Here is a 22,376-nt window from a genome sequence, read left to right as displayed (position 1 = left end):
AGACTCACAGATAAAACACACTCACAACTGCAAGTTTGAGTTCAGTACATTTAATTGTTAATTAATTCATTGCACATTTGCTCAAGTGCAGAGTCATACTCAATGTAAAGCTTTAAAAAATACAATCTCAGTCATCTCTGACGGGACGTGAGTGCTTCCATGTAGATTTAAAAAAAAAAAAATACAGTATATGATGGATAAACCTTCTCTTTAGAGTCATGTTCTTTGATAAACCTGTAAAGTAAACACTGAGAAACCGGGCAGCATAACTGGTCAACGTCAAATATATTTTCATTCATAGTTAGGTAGTGTAACATTCGACAAAATACATGTGCATTTCTCTTTTTCTGTGTAAACACCACTGTCTATTTTTATTTTTTGTAAAGTGTGACATACTGTATATTACCCTTTAGAGGCGAGCCTTCACATTAACTGTAGCATGAATAACCACCTTTCTCTTGGCACCTGAATTATCCTCAACATCACCCTTGAGACAGCAGCAGCACGTTATGCTCCACATCATCAGACAATCTTCCGTTTTAGAAATAGCTCAACAGTTTTACAATACTTAACATTTTTTCCTCAAATTAAAAAAATAGTTTGGATCATCGACTGTACACAATACCAAAAACAATGTGCTTTTCCCCATATAGTGTATAGTACTGAGTTCATATGCCCTCCAAGACTGTAGTAACAGTGTGCTCATCTCCCTTTGTCTCTTGAGCAGGGGTTGTAATCACAGAATGCGTCAAGGAGGCCTCTCTCCGTGAAACTTTCGGTGTCTGTACCTGCTGTTCTTTTCCTTGGCCACGTTGACACAGGCGTTGTGCTTGTTGCTCTGCAAGTGATTCCAGTACTTGATGAGTTCATTGGGGTGGAACTGATGGGACGTAATCAGGTGGCTGTACTTACAACTGGAGTAAGACACCCGCCAATGGTTGAAGAGGAACTCGTTGGGAGGAGGGGCCGGGTCGATGCGCAGCTTGGCCAGGCAGATTCCCACGTAAACGTCCTCCAGGTGCAGCCTTCGTATGCTCAGGGACGCCTGGTAGATCAGATCGGCCATGTCCCCTGAGAACACATACCCCGTGCCCGAGCAGAATATCGGATAACGCTCGCTTGGGTACAGCTCGGGCGGCATGTACCACTTGCTGTCCTTGTTTCGGTTTGGTGCATAGCCCCTCATCAGGTAGCCGGTGAAGTACCTCTGTTTGGGAGGCAGCTCGGGTTTAAGCAACTTTTGGATGAGATACTCGGTATTGACAAACATGTCGCTGTCTGTCTTCATCACGTAGGAGGCGTGTGGGCAATAGGTGGCCACCCAGTTCATGCCCATCAGCGTTTTGATGGTCAGGTTATAGTAAGTGTCCTGATAGTCCTGTTGGATGATGTCGTGGTGAACAAGGCTCTCTTCCTCTATGCTGCTCTGCAGGTAGGTGTCTGAGCTCTTTCCAGTGCCGAGCAGGAAAAGACGGACAAACCCTAAGCCCATTGAGTTGCTCTCATTCCCCCATGTCTGACGGATGGCATTACGGGCATCGGCCTGTCCGGGTTCTGCAGCGATCAGGACGATGATGAAGGGCGTCCTGTCCCTGCACTTGAAAGGCTCGTTCAGGATGTAGCGGTAGGGCTGAGCACTGAGCCTCCCTCCCACACCCATCTCCTTCTGTAAACTGTTGTTGGTGCTCATGGAGTCCCCAAGTCCCATTACCCCCATCCTGGAACCCCCTCCGCCTCCTGCTGCTGCTGCCTCCCCCGCAGCCCCATCTGCCTGCTGAGAGCTGAGGTTGAGAAGAGTCTTTGGTGCCACATACCCCGTGTCCCTCCACAGGCTCCGCAGGGAGCTGCTCTGGTTGGCTTCGCCTTTGGGGCTGCGGAAGCCCCTGACAGTGTAGGCCAGCGGGTTTTCCCGGGGCCCGCTGCGTCCCGGAAGCCAATCCTGATGGCTGAAAAATAAGAAAAGGGTGAAGAGTAGAGCCAGCGAGAGGAGGCCGGCCACATGGGTCCTGAAGAGCGACCGCTTGACGGTCCAGGTCATCTTGATAGGACAGCAGTGCCGCCGTCTCCACTGCATGGTGCAGATCGGGGTCGCAGGAAGCTGCTGCTGCTCGAGAATGGGCGGCGGCGGCAGTCACTCACAGTCACCTCAAACATGTGGTTGCCAACTATCAGAGGGTTATCTGAGCTGGCAGATGGGTTGGAGTGAGCCTCCTGGTGGAGTCAGGGGAACGTTTGAGCCCCCCAGTGCAGCTTGCAGCAGGGTTAAAATAGCTCAATGGAGCAAGGAAAGCAATGTTTCTCTGGCCATGAAGGCTTCTCCCTGGCTCTTCTTTGGAACTGTAGACAAACACAAGGTCATGCCCGATGTCTCGTCTCCTTCAGGATATGATAAGGGTCACCTCCTCTGTGTTTGCTGTCTCTAATCTGAAAAGAGAAAAAAGGAACAGATACAAATGTTGGCATCGGTCTGAAATAAACCTCAAATTGCTGGCACTGAGCCACATGTCAATGCCTGATTGTAGATGTGTTATTTATTATACTTGCGGGGAGAGCCGAGCATATTTCTTAATCATTTTATTTATGGTTTGTTTTGACAGAGACATTCTGAATTAATGTCTTCCAGATGCAAAAGCCCCAATTAGAGCTTTTCTGTGAATGCAGCAGCCACTATGGTGAATGGCTCTTTTGATAAGCTGACTTTACATTTTGAAAGGGAGAAGCTGAATCAATATGACAGCTTTGTTTGTTGCATCTTTGATTGGACGGGGACGTGAAACACAGCAGGCTCTGGGGATGTGATGGGAAAAATATATATGAGATTTAGAAAATACTGTTGCCAGCAGGGTAGTGGCAGAAGGGAAGATTACTGCTATAAATGTTACCTTGCATACAGTGCACCTGTATGGTGGAAAATAGGCTGCCACCTAATGTGTGCGTTATTGCTATCATACAGCATAACACACGTTTTTTGCACCATTCTCACAGTAAATACAACATACTAAATGAGCATATTATGCTAGTACTTTTTTACAGTGAGTGAAAACAAGAGAATGTCTTAGATAAACACATCAAAGACTCTAAAAACAGTGAAGAATGGAAAATACAATTCCTCCTCGAAACACTTCCTATTTTTAAATCCCAACTAAAAAGGCACCTATTTGCCGCTGCTTTTAATTGAGCTGCCCATACTAGTGTTGTCACGATACCAACATTTTGGTTTCGATACCGATACCAAGTCAAGAATTGCGATTCTGATTGTTTTTCGATACTTTTCTTTTATTATTTGCATGATGAATACAATTGTAGTTTATCTGTTAAGTGTTTTCTTACAACATGGTCTCTTCTTTATACTTGAGTTTATGTGATTTCTTTGATAGTTAACTTTATATTTTATTAGCATGTAATAGTACGGTAATATTAAAATTATTGACAAAATGTACATTGCAGATGTTAGCCACATTGGTAAGTTAGCTAAAAAGATAGCCATATTAGACAGTTATCATCAGAGGTGGGACCAAGTCATTGTTTTGCAAGTCCGAGTCAAGTCTCAAGTCAGGATGGGCAAGTTCAAGTCAAGTCCAAGTCCTAAACTTTGACAAAACGAGTCATAAACAAGTCATTATGTGATTTTCACCAAATGTAATGAAATCGATCAACAGAATAATACTTAATAATCAAATTGCTCTTTATTAGTCAAATTAATAATTTAATAATCCATTTTCTCTCTGCTGGTAAAGTAACATGTTTTTTTTCTATTTTAAGAGGGAAAAATAAGGTAAGGCTACCGTGACGGTTTGATTCAGAAGGAGTTTAATTGATAAGATCCCTGATGTTGAGGTAACCAGAATGTATATGTTGTAAGGGACCCACAATCTATCTTTATGCAAGGGATAATGTGCAGCCAGGCGGTCTCTATGGGGAAGAGAACACCTGCATCTAGATCCCTCTGCAGGTGGTACTTTAACTATATTTTGATGCTAATACTTTTGTACTTTTACTTGTAACATTTTGAATTCAGGACTTTTTATTGTAACCGAGTATTCCTACACTCTGGTACTTTTGTACTCAAGTACAAGATCTGAACTTCTCGCACCTCTGATAGTAAATCCTGAGTGGTTACCAAAATAAAGGTAACCAAAAAAGGTTATTTTCATTTTACAAATCCTGCACTCAGCTTTGCTTTCTCCAATATCATTGAAATGCAGCCAGATGCTGCTTCTTTTTTCGGTTTTCGCTAATTTCTTGACTTTTTCCGACGCACTTGCATTTAAATCCGTCTCCCCGTCGCTCTGTGCAGCTGGCCTGTACTACTACACCTGCTGTGCCCCCCACCCTTCTTTCACATAATGGTATGATCCTAGTGTGTCCTCGCATATGATCACTGTAACGGCGTTATCTTTGGCAGTAACTAGTACTCTAACGCATTACTTTTTATATTCAGTAACTCAGTTACCGTTACTACATGGTGCGTTACTCCGTTCGTTTTTTTATATAGTCAACAGCCAGGCGAACAGAGATGAGAACTGTACTTAAGTACAGTACTTGAGTAAATGTACTTGGATACTTCCTGTGTCACATGCGGAGACGCGCTGTGGGCGTGTTTGTGTTGTTTACTAACAAGACTATCATGGCGGCGGCGGAGCTCAAGTCTAGTTTCTCCACCTGGAGATATTCTCACTATTTCACTTTTGTCGAGCACAAAGAAAAGAACATTTCTGTTAAATGTAAGTTGTGTCCTGGCGGGTCAAAGATCCTATCTACTGCCCAAACCAGTAATTCAAATCTTTTAAAACATCTGCAAAAACAACATGCTGGGATGAAGCTAGTAACTAAGACCGGCACAGACCCAGACTCATCCAACGCCACTCCACCTCCACCTAAGCAACAGCGGCTGGATTTTAACCAAGGGACTGCTAGCCAGGGAAAAGTCAATAAAGCCATTGCACGGTATGTTGTAGAACACATGCAGGCTATTGCTACAGTGGAGTCACCCGCTTTCAGGGAGCTAGTTAGCATGATAGCATGTCCGGGCGGCACACGGCATATGGGACGGAAAACTTTTTCCAACTACCTGGAGAAAGAATATACAAAAATGGAAAGCCAGCTAATATCGATGCAATCCAGATTGCATATAATGCATGTCAAGTTGATCAACAGATTGTATTATTCTCCAATGCAATAACAGTACTGAAAGGAAGGCTATAAGGGCATTAATGGGAGCCCTTTTTCTAAGTAAAAAAAAAGTTACTTTTCACAGTAACGCATTACTTAAGTAATCAGTAAAGTAACTGAGTTACTTTTGAAATGAAGTAACTAGTAATGGTAACTAGTTACTGGTTTTCAGTAACTAACACAACACTGCATATGATTGGCCGCATGGTGGCCCAGCTAAATAAAGTCCCGCCCCTGCCTGCAAGGATTCTCAGCAAGAGTAGGAGCGGCTGAAGATTCTGCTCTCCCCAACGGGAGTCTGCTCTTCTAGCGGCATCTCGCGATCGGCGTGTTGGAGACCTCTGAATTAAATTATCAAGTCACCTCAAGTCAGAAGGCTCAAGTCCAAGTCCAGTCCCGAGTCATTGGTGTTCAAGTCCAAGTCGAGTCGCAAGTGTTTTGTGATTTTGTCAAGTCGAGTCTCAAGTCATCAAATTGGTGACTCGAGTCTGACTCGAGTCCAAGTCATGTGACTCGAGTCCACACCTCTGGTTATCATTGCCATTAATTGCCTCGTCAAACTACGAAAACGTTCGTTTGTCACAAAATAAATTACACTTGTTTGACTTAGATTTGAGGGCATTGTCTTGAGCATGATGTAATTATGTTATCTATCACATTCGCTAACCTGTTAGTCTTTAAATTCTTTAAACAGCTCTGGATGCCGTTCGGCGAGGTGCTTAGCCAAGTCTGATGTGTTGGCTCCCTTGGTTTGCAGGGATCTAAAACATGTCTGACAGACAGGCCTCGTGGTGTCCGTAGGCTTGCCCTCACTGTCAGAGATATAGCTAAAATACTTCCAAATTTCGCTTCTGCCGTCTTTTTTGTCAACAAGCCGAGGCGCAGCGGCAGTTGCACTCCCACTTTCAGCCATGCTTCTCGTTTTCTATATATAGGTCGATTGTTCAGCAGCTAAATACGACCCAGTCACGTTTTAAAGTGTAGCACCTCTAGTGGTCGTGTAAGAAACAACATGCTCCTGTCGATTGCAAATGCTCCGGAGGGTCGTTTATTCACAAATAACCCTCTCTGGAAAATCCTAAATTGTGGAATAGTTTGGCCATTCAAATGCTTTTTTATTAGATTTCTAGCGAGAAGTGTATATTGTACTTTTATAATCTACGTCCAGTGGATGTGTAGGATCTACAGTTTGATAGATATACGAAGATGATTTGAGGTCTCGCCAGGAGAACGTGTACTGTATATGGGGCAGCTTCCATGTAAAGTTAGCGTGGGTGAAAACAGTATTTCCGGTCTCGAAGTTTTCATAATAAAACCGGAAGTATTCCCCACACTGTCAAATGATTACACAGTGATATCTCCATTATTCATCCACTAAAAAACATCAGTTTATCCTTGTTAATTACACAATATTGATTGGTTTAAATTGTGTACAATGCTTTTGTGTTTTTAACCTTCGATTCGGAGAAACAAATTGTTTTTTCGGAGTTTAGACACTACAGAGTTTCCGAAGACACTACACTACCCAGAATCCCCAGCTATCGTTTGGGACTACAACATCCGCCTTGCTTTACAAACCCCGTGATTAGCCCTCAAGCTCTGTGATTGGATGTTGGAGTGGCAGTGCGACAAGGTTACGCCGAGTGTCAAACAGCTCTTTGAAATGGAATGGAACCACGCCAGACTATCCAAAACTGGACCAGAATTACACATGCTGGCTATTGTGTGTTTCGCAACATGTTCTATGGCACGTCTCTACTGGGAATTATAGTTTTAAAAGACGTTTTTCGTATTTCCCACAATTAGAAGTTGCCAGTATTAAACTGTATACATCCCTGGAGGTTTAGGGGATACGAAACACATTGGTGTTATCAAATTTAAAACATATAATTAATACATGGGTGAAAATTGCTTGTGTCCATAATGGGCAGCATTAATATACCCACATGACAGCTAAGGTCAGAAGAGCTTTGTTTAACAGCTGGTCTTATGTCTGTGACCCCTCCTGTTGTTAATTGATAAGCCTGAAACATGCACTTGTCAAGGTTCAGATGCACATTTAGCAAATATGGCAGTAGCCATCGATCATCTTAAGATAAGATAATTTATTGATCCCAAGTTGGGAAATGTTTTATTACAGCAGCATGTACTACTTTGTTCTACTCCACTACAATTCAGAGGTTAACCTGGTATTTTTACTCTACTACATTTATTTTTGTTACTTTGCAGATTCTGATTAATGATGTGAAATATAAACAACCCTTAAATCAGACTTTAGTTACACCTGAGTCAAATTCAGCCTTATCAGTTTGTCTGTTTTGCACATCCTCCTGTTAATATCTTTGGACGTCCTGCACTAAACTGTTTTATTGTAGAGATCACTACAGTATCTTCTTGATATTTTCTATTCTATATGTCTATCATTGACCCCTATTTTGTATGTAGGCTACTCTTAATATTTAAATGTTTTCATCAAATATAACTTATTCAATAACGTGCTTTAACCACTAGGCGGTGCGGTTTAGACCAGTGGTCTAGTTAATAAAACATAATAATATCAAACATAATATGACTATTCACTTTATTGTGAAATTAAAACAGAACGGTAAAGGAAAATACAGTTTCAGTCTCTCGATGTGAAGCTTATGCATTGTACCATGAACTATAGACCTGTAACAGTCAACTGCATGAGGAGTTGGAAAGGTAGTTCAGAAAATCAGTAATATCTTTAAAAACTACAAAAAAGTCCCTTTATATCAGCTGTGCACCGTTATGGTGTAAATATAGACGATCTACTAATTGGATCAAATATAAAAGTCAGCCGAATTAGTGTTGATACTGCAAGGAGACGTACTGTATTGTGTGAAAATAAATGGAAGATGTTGTTTAATTGTTGATATATTTATGGTCCACGTCACGTATTCAGTTTTGGCGGCATCTCTTCCAGTTTGTCAAAAGGTCTTCTGATCAGGACTCTATAAATACATATCTAGGGCAGATATGCAATATTTAATGCAGCCGAACCGTGTATTACAATGCCGTTATGTGATGACTTTCAAAGAGAAAAGCAAGAACACTCGGAATAAAGTATTTTATTTTTTTAAAATGTTTTCCGATTTCATATCACATAAACACCATATCCCGACGTGCATTGCGGCGTGATTTTAGCCTCAAAATCAAAACCTCTGAAAAAAGAAATGTGTCTCTCAGAATCGAAAGAGAAAAACCTATGGGAAAAACACAAAAGCATTGTACACAATTTAAACCAATTAATGTCGTATAATTAACAAGGATAAACTGATGTTTTTTAGTGGATGAGTACTGCAGATATCACTGTTAAATCATTTGGTCATTGGTTTTATTATGAAAACGTCGAGACCGGAAATACTGTTTTCAACCCGTAACTTTACATGGAAGCTTGCCGCATATACACGTTCTCCTGACGAAACCTCAAATCATCTTCGTAATATCTATCAAACTATAAATCCTACATATCGACTGGACGTGGATTCTAAAAGTACAATATATACTTCTCGCTAGAAATCTAATCATAAAGCGTTTTAATGGCCAAACTATCCTACAATTTAGGATTTTACAGAGAGGGTTATTTGTGAATAAACAACCCTCTGTAACGTTTGCATTCAACGGGAGCACTAGAGGCCGACAATTTTAAAACGTAATTATAGGTCGTATTAAGCGCTTGAACAAACGACATATTTGGTCGTAATAAGGGCTTAAACAATCGACCCATTTGGTCGTATGAGTTGGAGGACTTAGCTCTGGCAGCTAGCGCGTGCTTGAGAGGGGAGGGACTGCAGGCACGGCTGCAGTGCAGGGAGTGGAAGCAGAGCGCTGAACACACACGGCTCTTATTAAAACGGCGCTTTCTCACCGGAGTACTTTTCCCCGTCATTCTTAAAGTACCGATACTAATGAAACGGAGGAATCGTAACGTTTTTAACGGCAGGGTATCACGGTACCTTTCAAGTATCGGTACACCGTGCAACACTAGCCCATACTCACACTACAGTATGCCTTTTTAGTCATGTATTCTGTACCTGCTGTGTTTATTTATTTATTTTGATTTCATTACCTTTGCTTATTATGCCTGTTTTTAAATGCCTTTTTAATAATGTATTTATGCTGCATTTGTTCTTAAATGTCTTTTGCTTTTAATCTGTAAAGCACTTTGAATCGCCACGTGCTGAAAAGTGCTATATAAATAAAATTGCCTTGCCTTGCCTTCATGGAAACTATGAGTTGGCTGTCTGGTGCTGAGCATGGGGAGACAGTGCCTCTTGCATGTCATTATTCAGCTTAATGCCTGGGGCAGAAGTATAAATTGCAGGTTTGCTCAACGTGTTGCCGGTTAAAGCTACACAGAGCCACCCGTGTCAGCCCCCCACCGGGCGTCGACAGCTAGGGGAGGAGATGCATCTGTCAAAATGAGATTTTCAGGGTCCGGCAGGCAGTGGTGCCAGAGCCTCAGCCAGCCTCTGGCGATGACAGCCTTCATCTGCCATTCAACTTCCACCTTCGGCTTATCAACGCTGCCTAACGTCTAGATGAGACCACCCAGGCTGCTCGACCCTCTACCACAGGCGTAAATAAAAGATGAACACACAGAAACATGCAACGCTGAAAAAATGTGACGTGAATGATGTCAGGGAGTTGTGCGCCAGGGGTAGCACAAAGGCGAGCAATCGGTTTGCACAAGCAACAAATGTACTGTGCATCGCAAATAATCATATGTGCACCAAATACTGCACGCATAATAATTGTTTGTGTTCACAGACACACTAACACAATGCAGATCAGACTTAATGATGTACACAAGCCTACTGCACACAAGTCACTCTGTGTCTATAGACCCACACAAAAGATGCATGTGCTCCTCAAACATAATTATATCCACACTAGAAACATACATCATTATTGCTGTGCATGAGAACACACGCACGCCAGGAAAAAAAGAAAATGCCAGCAGTATCTTGCAGGTTGTACTTGATTTTTATATAGCAGCATTGCAAGTCTGAAAAATCCTTTCTTCCTGAGTTTGTTAATTTACTGACTGCCTGCGTTTGCGTTTTTGTTTATTTGTTTGCTTGCACTTTAATAAATTGCATCTACTGAACAACAAAGCATTATTTTTGTGCAAATGCTACATGCCGACTCGGTGTGAGGCAGATTTTCCAAACTTCCCATTTTCATTTCCTGCTATGTTTGCTCATTCATCATGACAACTGGCAAGGAACACGATAACCTTTTCAGGAAACTGTGCCTACCCAGCGCAAGCAATTACAGGAGAATGAGAGGGGCCAGGGCCGGCTTTGTTTTAAAGGTTAACATACTTTATATCGAAGCATATCCAGCGCTTGAGAGATTTCTCCCGTCAACTAAATTAACATCTAGTTACGTGAGCTCTGATGAAGTGTGCACACACAGGGACACATGCACACAAAGTTAAACACACACGACGGACGTCCGTACCCACCCACACACTCACATAGAGAAGAGCATGAATGGTGGAGTGTATTACTTTGTTTTTGTTTTTCGCTTTCAACAAAAATGCCAATTTCACTGAGAGACCAGACATTTTTACTTTTTAGCAGTTCCACTTAATCTGCCAATGCCTCTCCTCATTAATTCATTTTCCTGCCTCCCATCAATGTCACTTTTATGCAAGCCAATTAGTTACACTAGCACTAATTAAAGCCCCAGCGATTCTGCAGCGGTCAATAATCAGAACGAAGGCTGCGGGAGTGACATGCTAGGCATATATTATAGTGTTGTCTCTGTCACCACATCAGCTTTAAAGCTGGAGGAAGAAAACAAGGAGGGTGGGGGGGAATGTGAGGTATAAATGCAATTTTCCACACTTTGATTTCTTTGTCTCCACGCCCATTTTAACAACCTAGCTTGTTTTTGCCTCCACATTGTGTGTAATAAATGCAAAATGAGCATGGCTGATGTTGAAGGGGATGTGACCTTCATTTAGTAAAGCGGTGCACTTAGTGACACATTTTCCTCAAGACAAATACAGCTACCATTTGGGAGCCGTTTAGACTGGCCGCTCTCTGGCGTAAGGGGTTACATTCTGCTTTATTGAAATAGGCATGACTGATTATGTGGCTGACTGAGGTTTCTCGCCTTGAAGAATAACCTTAATACAACCACTATATTTATGATTCATTTTAATGTTTAACACTAGAACCGCCAGGGGTCGCTGTATACCTAAAACCGCCAATGGGTCAAATGTACCCGCTATTAGAATGCATTGATTTTCAAGGTACAATGTTCTTTTATTTATCATACTAGAACACAGGGTTAAGAGTGAGTTTTGATCGCACAGTGATTAAACCTATACCAATATAATATGTGGACTCTCAGCTTTTCATATTTGTATACTTCATGCCGATTGCATGAAGTATAAAAGATCGCTACCGTGAGTTATGTGCAAAGTGTCTCTCTATCTATTTATAACTATCGATCTATCTATAACTATATATCTCTCTCTATCCCTCTATCTATCTCTCTATAGAGAACCGCAGTGACGCGTCCTAAAACCCGGAAGTAAGTTAGCATTTTTACCACGTCCGGTTCCTTCGATAAAAAGCAATGCAATTTCTCCATAGGATTTTGGAAAATAGCTCCAAATAAGGTCTGTGTTTGACACAAATTGAAGAGACAGATCATGTTTTGTTCTACGACATTAAATACATCAGCAGTGACCCCGCTGGTGATTTTTGAAGAGTTTACGTGTCTGAAAAAAGATGGTTGTTAACAAGTGGCTGAATAGGACTACAGAAGTTGTCCAGGCCGTTTTACGTCATTACACCGAACACGTAAAACACTCCCGCTAAGTTTGTTTGCCCTGTTCTGCTTGAAAGAAAGTACCTGCCTCCTGCAAACTGTTCAAACAAACACTTCAACTTGTACCATTTACAATCTGTATGTTTGAATATGGATCTTAAGTTGGCGTGACGTTGAAGTAGCGACTCTGCTGTAGTTCCTTTATAGCATAACGTTAGCATTTTGTTTCTTGCGACTAGATTTATGCTTTGAAAATTATAAAAGTAGGATGTGGATATTATCCGGCTGAACAAAATGTGATCCGTCTTTTAAATGTGTGTCAACCACAGACCTTATTTCGAGCTATTTTCCAAAATCCTATGGAGAAATTGCATTGCGTTTTTGACGAAGGAACCGGAAGGAGTTTACACCCGGGTTTTAGGCTGCGTCACCGCAGTAAACAACAGGCGTTGCTATAGCAACACGTCATGTTTATGTTTTCGCGCGAGATCAATAGCGCGAAGATCAGTGCATTTTCTATAAGGTAAATATGACCTTATAGAAAGTATAAGGGTCCACCACATTAAGTGCTGTTACAAACCAACAAGTGTGGAGTGGTGTGGAGGGGGAGTGGGTTATCAAGCCCTCAAATAGCGAGTCTTCATCGGTGCTGACTGGAGACCATATGGATGTATAATAAGAACTGGATACAGCGTGGGAGGCGGGGCCTCATTCATTCCTATGAGAGCTGCTCATTAGCGCATGATGATAAAATTGCCCAACTTTTGAGAGAGTGAAACGTCACAGAGTACCCGGCATGCCTGAGAAGTACCCCTATGTGCGCTCATAGCGCATGCGCAACTTTAACCAAAATGCTCGTTCACATCAAGCACGTCAATTTGCGTACACGTAACAGCACCGCGTTTTCATGACAGCATGGTAATGGATTGTTATTATGATGGATTTGATATTAAGGAGGCGGCAGTTAGCAGCTAGCGGCTAGCTAGTAATTATGCTAATGCAACATCAATCGTTATGTAGGCCTACTTATATTACGCTGTAACAGGATCTAGTGATATCCAAGCAACAGAGCTTCATTTAGCATGAAAGAATTATTGCACTGTATATATATATATATATATATATACATATATATATATATATATATACACAGTGCAATAAGCTTCTTAGTGCAATAATAAACTACAGGGACGTTAATCTAACGTCGGTAATATTAACTTTATTTAATACAACATTTACGATACAAGATTTAATCATACAGCCCATGTAGTATAATATTTTACAAATGATGAATTACAGCAAACATGTGCAATATATCCATTATTACAGCTCCGTGGGATGGCAGTAAGTTGATATGGGTTCGTTCTTATTGTGCATCCATGGGTAAAGGTAAACACATGTAGTGCTGAACACGTAACATGAACGTGCCGGGCGGACCGGTCCCGTGGGTTAGATGCGCGTTCATAATGCAGAGGGAAATAACTCTCAGAATAACGTTATTAGCACATTTTTACAACTTGAGGAACAAATGTTTTTAATAAGGGCTATACAAGTGTTCATACTGGGTTGTTTATTTAGTTTAAACAAAATTATTCAACGATTTACAGACCACTCTTTCCCCATGTAAGTCAATGGGAAAAAGTGTTTCCGGGCCTGGCAACCAAACGGAAGTGTAGTACCGCCGTTTGGCCACCACAAATATTTTCATTTGAGTCCGGTGCACTTCCTGGGGGCTTGCTGGAGACCGGTCTCTACTTGACCGGACTCAACGCTGTGTGTCCGTCAGGAAACACGCTGTTTACAAGTAGTTCCTGCAAACATCCACTGATAAACTGCAATGTTAACAACCTCATATTTCTTTAACTTAGGATCATACCTGTGTGTAGTCTAGAAAAAGGTAAATGTGTGCATTTTATTATAAAGTTGTGTATATTTACAGACTGTTGCAAAAACTATGAAGCTTATAAAAATCAGGTTTAAAACTAAAAGAGCTTTACAAAAACACAATTAAAGATGTTTGGAGTTTTATTTTAGTTATTCATTTTAATTCTTTGTCTAAGAGATGCTGATTTGAAACCGTTGTTACATACAGTTACGGCATTTCCTGTTTCGGCCGGAGAGAGGGGAGGCCGTCCCAAAGCTTGCCGCTGTATTTACTCCCTCCATCTGACAGGAGGGAGCCTCATTTTGCTGCGAGTGTCACTCCACAGAGTTCACTCCGTCACGGAGGGGTAGTGTGTAGGGGTAGGGTGTGGTTTGGGATTGGGCCAAAGCAGTCACTTGAAAGTAAAGAGAATGCTATCAAGTACACACCTCTCCCTTCAGTGCTGCAATGGTCTTCCCAGAGGTAAAAAAAAAAACAAAAAACATCAATCTGGTGCACTTTGAGAGCAACATTAAGAGATCTATGGATACATAGACACATACAACTGTAATCAGATGTTCTTTTTCTTTATGGATATTTTACAAAGCACTCCCCTTTCAAACTGAATTCTTTTTTTACTGCTATAGTATTTCATAACTGTTTTTCCTTTATTCTCTTGTTTTTTTTATAACGATAATGATCATATGAAGGTGTACCGCGGAAATAATCTTTTGAATCATTTGTGACCAAACCGTTTGAGACCCACTGAGATAACTTAGACTAAAGTTAACTATCTAAACACTCAGAGAGTCCTTTAGCTCACCTGAGTCTCTCAGTCTGAGAGGAGAGCTCTCCTCCAGCTTGTTGTGGAAATAGCTCCTTATGTCCATTAGTGCAGCTAGCTAACCAGATGCTAACAACACGGTCCCTGCTGGCACCGATCTCGGTCTCTCTCTCGGTCTCTCTCTCTTGAATGACACAAGCACACTTTTATTTCCATGAAACTCTCTGATTGGTCTGGTGTCTTGCCTCTGTTGCATTCACTGAACACGGGAAATTACAGTCCTGCCGTCCTCTCTAGTGTCATGATGAGGTTCACGTAAAGCACGGTTAATGTATTACATTATTGAGGTAGAATTGTCCGGGGCTACAGAAAAAATATTCGGGGCAGGCCAGGCGACTCCACTGGCGAGCACACACACTACAAAGATGTAAAATATTATTTTACCAACAATGTGGAATTTATTGGCTACATATTACACAGATTATACACAGCGGGAGCAGCAATAACCGTCAAATAATAATTCAGACAGGGGAGCTCCGCACCGCCTGCCTGCCGCTAGGGGGTGCTGCAGCGCCCTCAGCACCCCCCTTCCCGCACCCATGGAGGGATTTGTGTTTTTTGAAAAACACTCGTTATCATCATGTCAGGTTTTTGGTGGATTTAATCAAGTCTTGGATTGCGTATGAATGTCCTCTTGCTATTTTCAGTTGATAAATACTTGTGTAAAGTTTGTGAAGGCAGGAGGAAAGCTTCCGTGATCACCAAACCCCGCCCCCCTGAAAATAATGAGTGACAGGCTGATAGTGACCCGATAGAAACTTTATTATTCACGTAATCACTGATTGAGATATGATGAAGCTTACTTAATCTCATACATTCATGGGATTTATGTAACAGTAAGACAGAGAATGTAAGTGTGCACCCACATGCACTATTTTTGTTTTTATAATGCTGTTGTAAATACTCCTGTTGTCTGCTGTGTTCAGACTTAAGCCATGCGTGTGATGCCACATTCAGGACATTCAGTGTCCTTTCTTTAACAGAAGACCGTTGCTAGAAGCTGCAGCTAGACTGCAGAATTATTCGTTTTGTGTTGTGCTAGACCTATACAATTTATTTATCATGGCTTATAATTTAATGTCAAGACGAAGAAGAAGATGGCTGAACTATTCAGTGTCAATCCTGTGGAGATGGAGGTTATACATCTCCAAAATAATGTTCAGCTTGAGTCTCAGCAAAACTCACAACATTTATAGAGCCTTGTAGACCCAGAAAACGATAAGAACATTCACCAAGCAGCACTGTAAATGTCTGCTTTAAATGGTTCTGTTCTACAGACCTTTGTGAAGCAGCTTTTTCTGACATGAATGTCATAAAATCTAAATACAGAACAAGACTGACTGATGAACATTTAAATGACTCTATTAGAGTGAACCTAAGTGGGGTACACTCCAGCATACACCTCTATGGTGGACTCCATGCAGTGCCAGTCATCTCACTAACTGTAAAAAATAGTGAATGCACTTATTTTACACATGTGCCATAAGATGCTTGTAAGGTGGAGATTAAGGACATTTATGTGAATTTTCAGTGAAGTACTTGTGGGCCATAATAATATTTGAGAAATTGTCGTTTTATCGGACCTTGATGTCAGATTTTTGATAAGCTTTGGGTTGTGCAATTTCACACGTGTACAAAAGTATAGCTTAATTCAACTTGGCCACTTTCATTTTTTCAAAGTAGCTCTCAGATGAAGAAAGGTTGGAGACCCCTGGTCTAAGGTGCTCCCATATGACACTGTCTCATTATTTTCCTAACTGTCTGTGCACAAAGAAATATTTGTGTCGGACACACACAAACACACACAGAGCAGAGCTGAGCAGAGCACAAACACCTCATGTGCCTTAGTGTCCGGACATCTCCTTCATAAAACGAGTAATAGGGGGATTAATCGGGCAGTTCGACGTGTGTAGAGGTGTGTGTGGTTAAAACGTAGCAGCCTGCGGTCGCTCTTTAGCTGTTCTAATGAAAGTAAACACAGTGAAGGCGTTGCGTAAAAGGCACATCTAACTTTTAAAACCATTGCTTATTTTAACCAACAGTAGTTGGTTAAAAATAAGCAATGGTTTTAAAAGTTAGATGTTTATTTATTACTTTGAGCTGTTCTTAACCGTTATTCAATTACATTTAGCCACATATTTCCAACTGTTTATTAATTACCTTAACCCTAAAATTCCCAACAGTTTAGCCGCTACTCTAAATTAAGCTAACTATTCCAACTGTTTTTTCCTTACGTGCATTTACTGTAGCAACCTTGTTCTATTACTTTTAGCTAACTATTTCCATGGTTTATCAATTAGTTCTGGGTAACTTCACTAAACCTTTTATCCATTACTTTTAGCCAACTATTCTCAACCATTTAAACATGCTACTTTAAGCAAACTATTCCAATTGTTTATCAATTACTTTTAGCTCACCTTTCCTATATGTTCAACCATACAGTATGGCTACGCTTATGCGTTGGTGTGTTTGTGAATATGAATAGTATACTAAAATAGGGGATAAAGGACCGACAACGCCACCTGGGGGATGGCACCACAGGATATAGACACAAAAAGACAATTCAGGACACAGGTTCGTTAACTAAGGGGCAGAGACGTGTTTCAAAGTAAAGTCATTTTAATTTAAATGTAATCAAAAGAAAAAGGAAACTCAGGAAATGTTGCAGTAAGGTAAGATAAAATCATGGGTTATAAACACAAGAACTATTCAGTTTAAAAATTATCTTTATTAAATGTTACAAATATTTAACTAAAATGCAACATTAAAAGTCTATACAAGAACAGCAAATCAAAACTAAGGTGGGCTGAGGCCAGTTAATGGGGTGGCAGGCTACTTCATGTGACACTAGGGTGCAACCAAATACTCACCAGGTGCAGTCACAGCAAACCACACACAGCAAACAGGCCACTCACGCGTGCTCTTCACCACAATAAACAGTGAGGGTGACTAGCCCCCCCAATGACCGGCACTCAGCTTTACTAAAATAAAAACAAACTGAAACAAGGTTAAAAAAGGATCCCAGTTGGTAATGATAAACAGGTAAAGTATAAGCGTATGACAAATGCAAAACTAATCAAAATACAAAATCAACCAAAACTTGACAAAAAAAACAGCACTAAGTCAATGAGAATAAAACAAAACAGCGGCAGGTGAACCTATAAGCAATAGTTAAATAAAGATTATAAATGGCTCTCCATGCGGCATCCAAACAATTCAGGTTCTGCCCTACTCACCACAGGAAGAGGTTTTAGCACCTTGCTGAGCTTCAGTAATCTGCAAGGAAGCAGCAAGTAATACAATACTAGAAGAAATGAGACAACGTATCCTACATTTTAGTATTGCAGCCTACTTGTACCACAAACCATGAAAGGAGAGCCAAGGGGCCAAGCGTCTTTGGGTTCAAGAAAAGCGTTAGAGAAATCAAATATATTATTAAGGGGAAGAACATAGGGAACCAGGTGCCTTGTATACCCTGCTCTAATGAGGGGAGTGTTTGGGGGAGGAGTCAGGCCCTGAGCTGCCTTCAGGAGCACTACTCACTACACTTAGCTAACAATTCCATTTGTTTATCAATTACTTTTAGCCAAGCATTAAGGTCAGTGTTTCTCAAACCTTTTCATACCAAGGACCACTTAACCAATAAAAAAACACTCGCGGACCACCTAACTCCACAAATATCCAAAATCACATCGTTTTTCTAGAACAGATTACAAATCGCCTGAAAACGGTACAAACAAGTGGCAACATGTGTGATGATGAAGGTGTTGCGCTGGGCTATGTCATGCAATATAATTGAAACTTAAGCTTGCTCCATTGCGGAGATATTCCCGCGAGAGTGCGGAAAACTTAAATGTATTTATTTATTTCAAATGTGAAATTTGACCAATATACTCACGGACCACTAGGGGGCGCTCACGGACCACCAGTGGTCCACGGACCACACTTTGAGAAGCACTGATTAGGTCTATCCAGCTAACTACTACCCAACAGCATCTACTGGAACTGTCATTACACTAAATGTCAACTCTTATCACTTGCTGATTAGTTTTCAAACACTCTAAATAGGTCTCAATAAAAGTTCAGCTGTTACAGCTTACACAATGTATTTATGTTGGCAATAAGTCAAGCGTCTCGACAATCTTAACACATCTAATGGCAACTACAAAATACCCACATACCCCTGGCTGGATGATACTGGTATGAGAGGTATGCAACAAATAAATGTATACATCCAAGTACGCTATAAACCATTTAGCAATATACTTATTTATTAAACATCTTTAATTTGCATCACTTTTAAATAAAGTTAAACTACTGGGCAACATGTAACTGCATTAGTTACATTTAGTTTTCCATTGAATTTGTCCGTAACTGCTTGAGTCCACTTTTTGTGGAGTTTTTTAATCATCGAAACAGTTTCAGTTTTATCTGCTGACATCGAAAGATGGTTCTGAGAAATATCATGGACATGAATCTGGTGCTCAAAGCATTTCAATTGCATTAATTTCTAAATAAAGATACCACTGTCTGTTCCTTTAACTAAAAGAAAGAGATAGATGTTTTGGGGGCGTTTGATTGACCTGATGCTTTGAGAATGTAGTTTGGTCGGCTAGGATAGGGAGGGTGCGTTCTCAATAGTATTTCAGACATAGCAGATGAGTGACGCTGGATGGCCAGCTGTGGGTTTTGTTTTTTGCCATGCATCACTAGAGACTGGTCAGATCTGGGCCAGGCCACTGGAGCGGCGGTCACAAAGTATGAACATAAAATCCTTAAAGGGTCAATTCACCGAAATGACAAAAGAAACTAAACATTTCTGCCTTCTCCACTTAATCTCGATATGGAGATGTGCCAAATGTTTATGTGGCTCCGGTCTGACAATCTCTGTCTCCACCTCAAAGCAATAGTTACTTTGTTTTGATAGTAGTTCCAGTGAAACATGTTCCTTTTGAGATCTTCTGTATTATCAAAATAATAGGAGCTTTCTTTCTCTAAAGACATTTTGCTGTTGATTATTTTTAAAGCTGAGACAACGAGTCGCTACATTTTCAATCAACTTATTAATTCATTAGTTAAGGTTAGGATAAAATAAAGTAATTTGTATAGCATAAATGCCAAGCAAAATTGTTTTCATGTAATGTGACAAAAACTGAATACCTTTTGGTTCCTGACTGTGGACACGAAAAAGCTGTTTTAAGATATCAACTAAACACTTTTATGAAACTGTCCTTGCCAGTATTGAACACTTATTCCTCCATATTTCTTTTAGACCAAACACGGCTAATTGTAAACAATAAAATAAGCATTATTTGACACTGTACCGTATAGTACATGCAACTTTTCCATGTAAGCTTAACCAGAAAGATGTATATGATATGGCAATTGTTTTTCATTCTTTGCTGACCCTTTAACACACAAGTCAAAGCAATAAAATATAGAGCTCTGAGCTTGTAGCTGTAGTACATATTATATGACAGTGATTTTCTTCCACTCAGTGAGAGTACAATCCAAACACTCACTGTGCTGCTGCCAACTTCCTAAGCAGAATTGTAGTTTTACTTCGTTAATAAAGCCACGCCATATAGTCCTTACTTCGAGTCTTGTCGGGATGTCTGTTCAGCAAAAAATTATAAGGTGGTTTGAAAAGTAGACCCTATTAAAGTTTCATAGTCTAGTCTGGGCAGAGTGAATACCCAGATGGTGAGCTTAGCTGCTGGTTTTTTTTTTATGTCCATCTCAGCACTTAGGATGCAAAGGCTTTCAGTGCCAAATACTTTGGGCAGCTGGATGTGATGAAGTGGATAAAAAGCCCTGTTAATTGAACTGGATCAATTGGATCTCCCTGGCCAAGGAGGAGTTTCCTAAACTTAAACCTTTGTAATACAGTATGGACTACTGACCCCTTTTTGATGTCAGTGATTGTCCCTTCAGGAATCTCTGATCTGCTCTGGGCAAGGATAAATGAAAGCTATAGTCAACATTCACCCTTAGCGGGTAAAGTTAGCCTATATTTTAAAAAACAATTATTCCTTCATGTGTCAGCAATACACCTGCCCAAGGGGGACCACTTACTGTCATTGCAACATTGAAGGAACCCTCTTGGGGTAAAAAAAAGTGCCTTATGGTAAGGAGATGTTTGGACATGGAGGAAAGGCATCGATGGATTCATGTATTGATTGATGGGTGAATGGATACTCGTCAAGGAGGCTGGCAAGGGTGGATGGCTGGATGTAATGGAGAGGAGAGGAGGGTGGGGAAGGCTAAATGAATAATGAAGATGTGGAGGACTGATGAGACGTGCAATGTTGCGTACCTTTTCCTCCTCATGCTGCTGCGGCTGCTGACAGGGCTGCGGTCGGCTGACGGAGTGTGTGAACCCCGGTGCCTTCACCCGCCATCACCGCCTCCTTGGATTGGGTACAGCGTGGACTTCAATGCCTCTCCTCGTCCAGCTCCCTCTCTTCTAATCACAGTGACACCTTGGATGTGTTACGTCCCTGCTAGTCCTCATCCCCACAGGCAACAAACCTGCAGGCTTTTAGTTCTCCTCCTGCTGCGACTCCTCCTCTCCCCTGTCTCCTGCTCCTTGTGTCCGTCACAGATTCCCTCTACCTCAGTACGTTATTTTGGTTTACCCACTGTTGTTTCCTGGTCTCATTCTAGTTTATCTCACTCACAGGATAGGTTATTAAATGTAAACATGTAAGAGTAAAGCACCACAGCATCCACGCATTCCCAAGCCCTAAGGAGGAGAGAGCAGCGGAAGCCGAGCAGCGGGAGTGCGGCTGGTCATTCACGATGCTCGGCAGGCTGATGTACAGTATCAGCGCAGTGAAAGCAATGGAGAAAAATGAAAAAAAATATATCCTCTCTCGCATGTGAGTCCAATAAAGCTACAGAGAAAACATGTTCCTCGTACTCAAGGTACAAATAAAAACAACTAGTAATTTACTTTAAACCCCTGCTTGGGTTTTTGCCAGTCCGCTGCTTTGTGTTGTTTTTCCAGAGTCTTCACTCCGCTCCGTCCTGAACCTGGTCGTATTTCCTAGCCGGGCAAGGGAGCTGCTGGCCCGGGCAGGCAGGCTGTCAGACACCGCTCTACTCTGACAGAACTCTACCACGTCACTGCAATATTAGGGGAGCATCTCACGTGACCCTGTTAGACGCTCATGCTGCGTTCAAGGGGTGTGGGTGAAGCTTACACTCTCCAAACAGAAACACAATCACGGACACACTAACAAACACATTATAAATACTATACTGATATCCTATTATATTCTTGTTTAAAGCTAGGAGTATAGGAGCAATTTAGTCAAAAATGAAATAAGATATTGAGACATCAAATTAATGGACTTGAAGATTTTGAAGATACTCAGTAAACATTTGATAAATACAATTGTGTTTTTATATATTTTCAATGTTATTTTTGATTGTTTACTATATTTTGTGGAAAGAAAATAAATTCCCTCTTTTTTCGCTTCCAAATTTGTATGCAAAAAAACTAAACCAAAACGTATCTTGCATAGGTCTTAAAAGGGAATAAAAAAGCCATAAGAGAGAGTGTTACATCAGCAGATGGTTTTGGTATGAAATGTTTAAAAGCAATTTGTTGTGTTTACATACTTCTTGCCACTTCTTTTAATGTATTCAATAGAAAAATGTATGCCCAAGTTGATGTCT

General features: G+C 41.0%; 1 protein-coding gene across 1 annotated transcript; it reads right to left on the bottom strand.

The window, feature by feature from the left end:
• Positions 1 to 34: 34 nt before the first annotated feature.
• On the bottom strand, positions 35 to 21,803 carry b3galt2 (UDP-Gal:betaGlcNAc beta 1,3-galactosyltransferase, polypeptide 2). Its single transcript, XM_034237381.1, has 2 exons — positions 21,010 to 21,803; positions 35 to 2,424 (listed from the first exon to the last, which is right to left on the bottom strand). The coding sequence occupies exon 2, from the start codon at positions 2,072 to 2,074 to the stop codon at positions 749 to 751; it is 1,326 nt and encodes a 441-aa protein (XP_034093272.1). The 5' UTR covers positions 2,075 to 2,424; positions 21,010 to 21,803; the 3' UTR covers positions 35 to 748.
• Positions 21,804 to 22,376: the final 573 nt, after the last annotated feature.

This window comes from Gymnodraco acuticeps, unplaced genomic scaffold (assembly GCF_902827175.1).
Source record: "Gymnodraco acuticeps unplaced genomic scaffold, fGymAcu1.1, whole genome shotgun sequence".
NCBI classification, from domain to species: domain Eukaryota; kingdom Metazoa; phylum Chordata; class Actinopteri; order Perciformes; family Bathydraconidae; genus Gymnodraco; species Gymnodraco acuticeps.
The sequence above is the reverse complement of the archived record's forward strand: the minus strand, read 5'-3'. Positions and strand labels throughout refer to the sequence as shown.

Coding starts and splice junctions, on each gene's coding strand:
- b3galt2 (XM_034237381.1), bottom strand. CDS start 2,074: ATGCAGTGGAGACGGCGGCACTGCTGTCCTATCAAGATGACCTGGACC.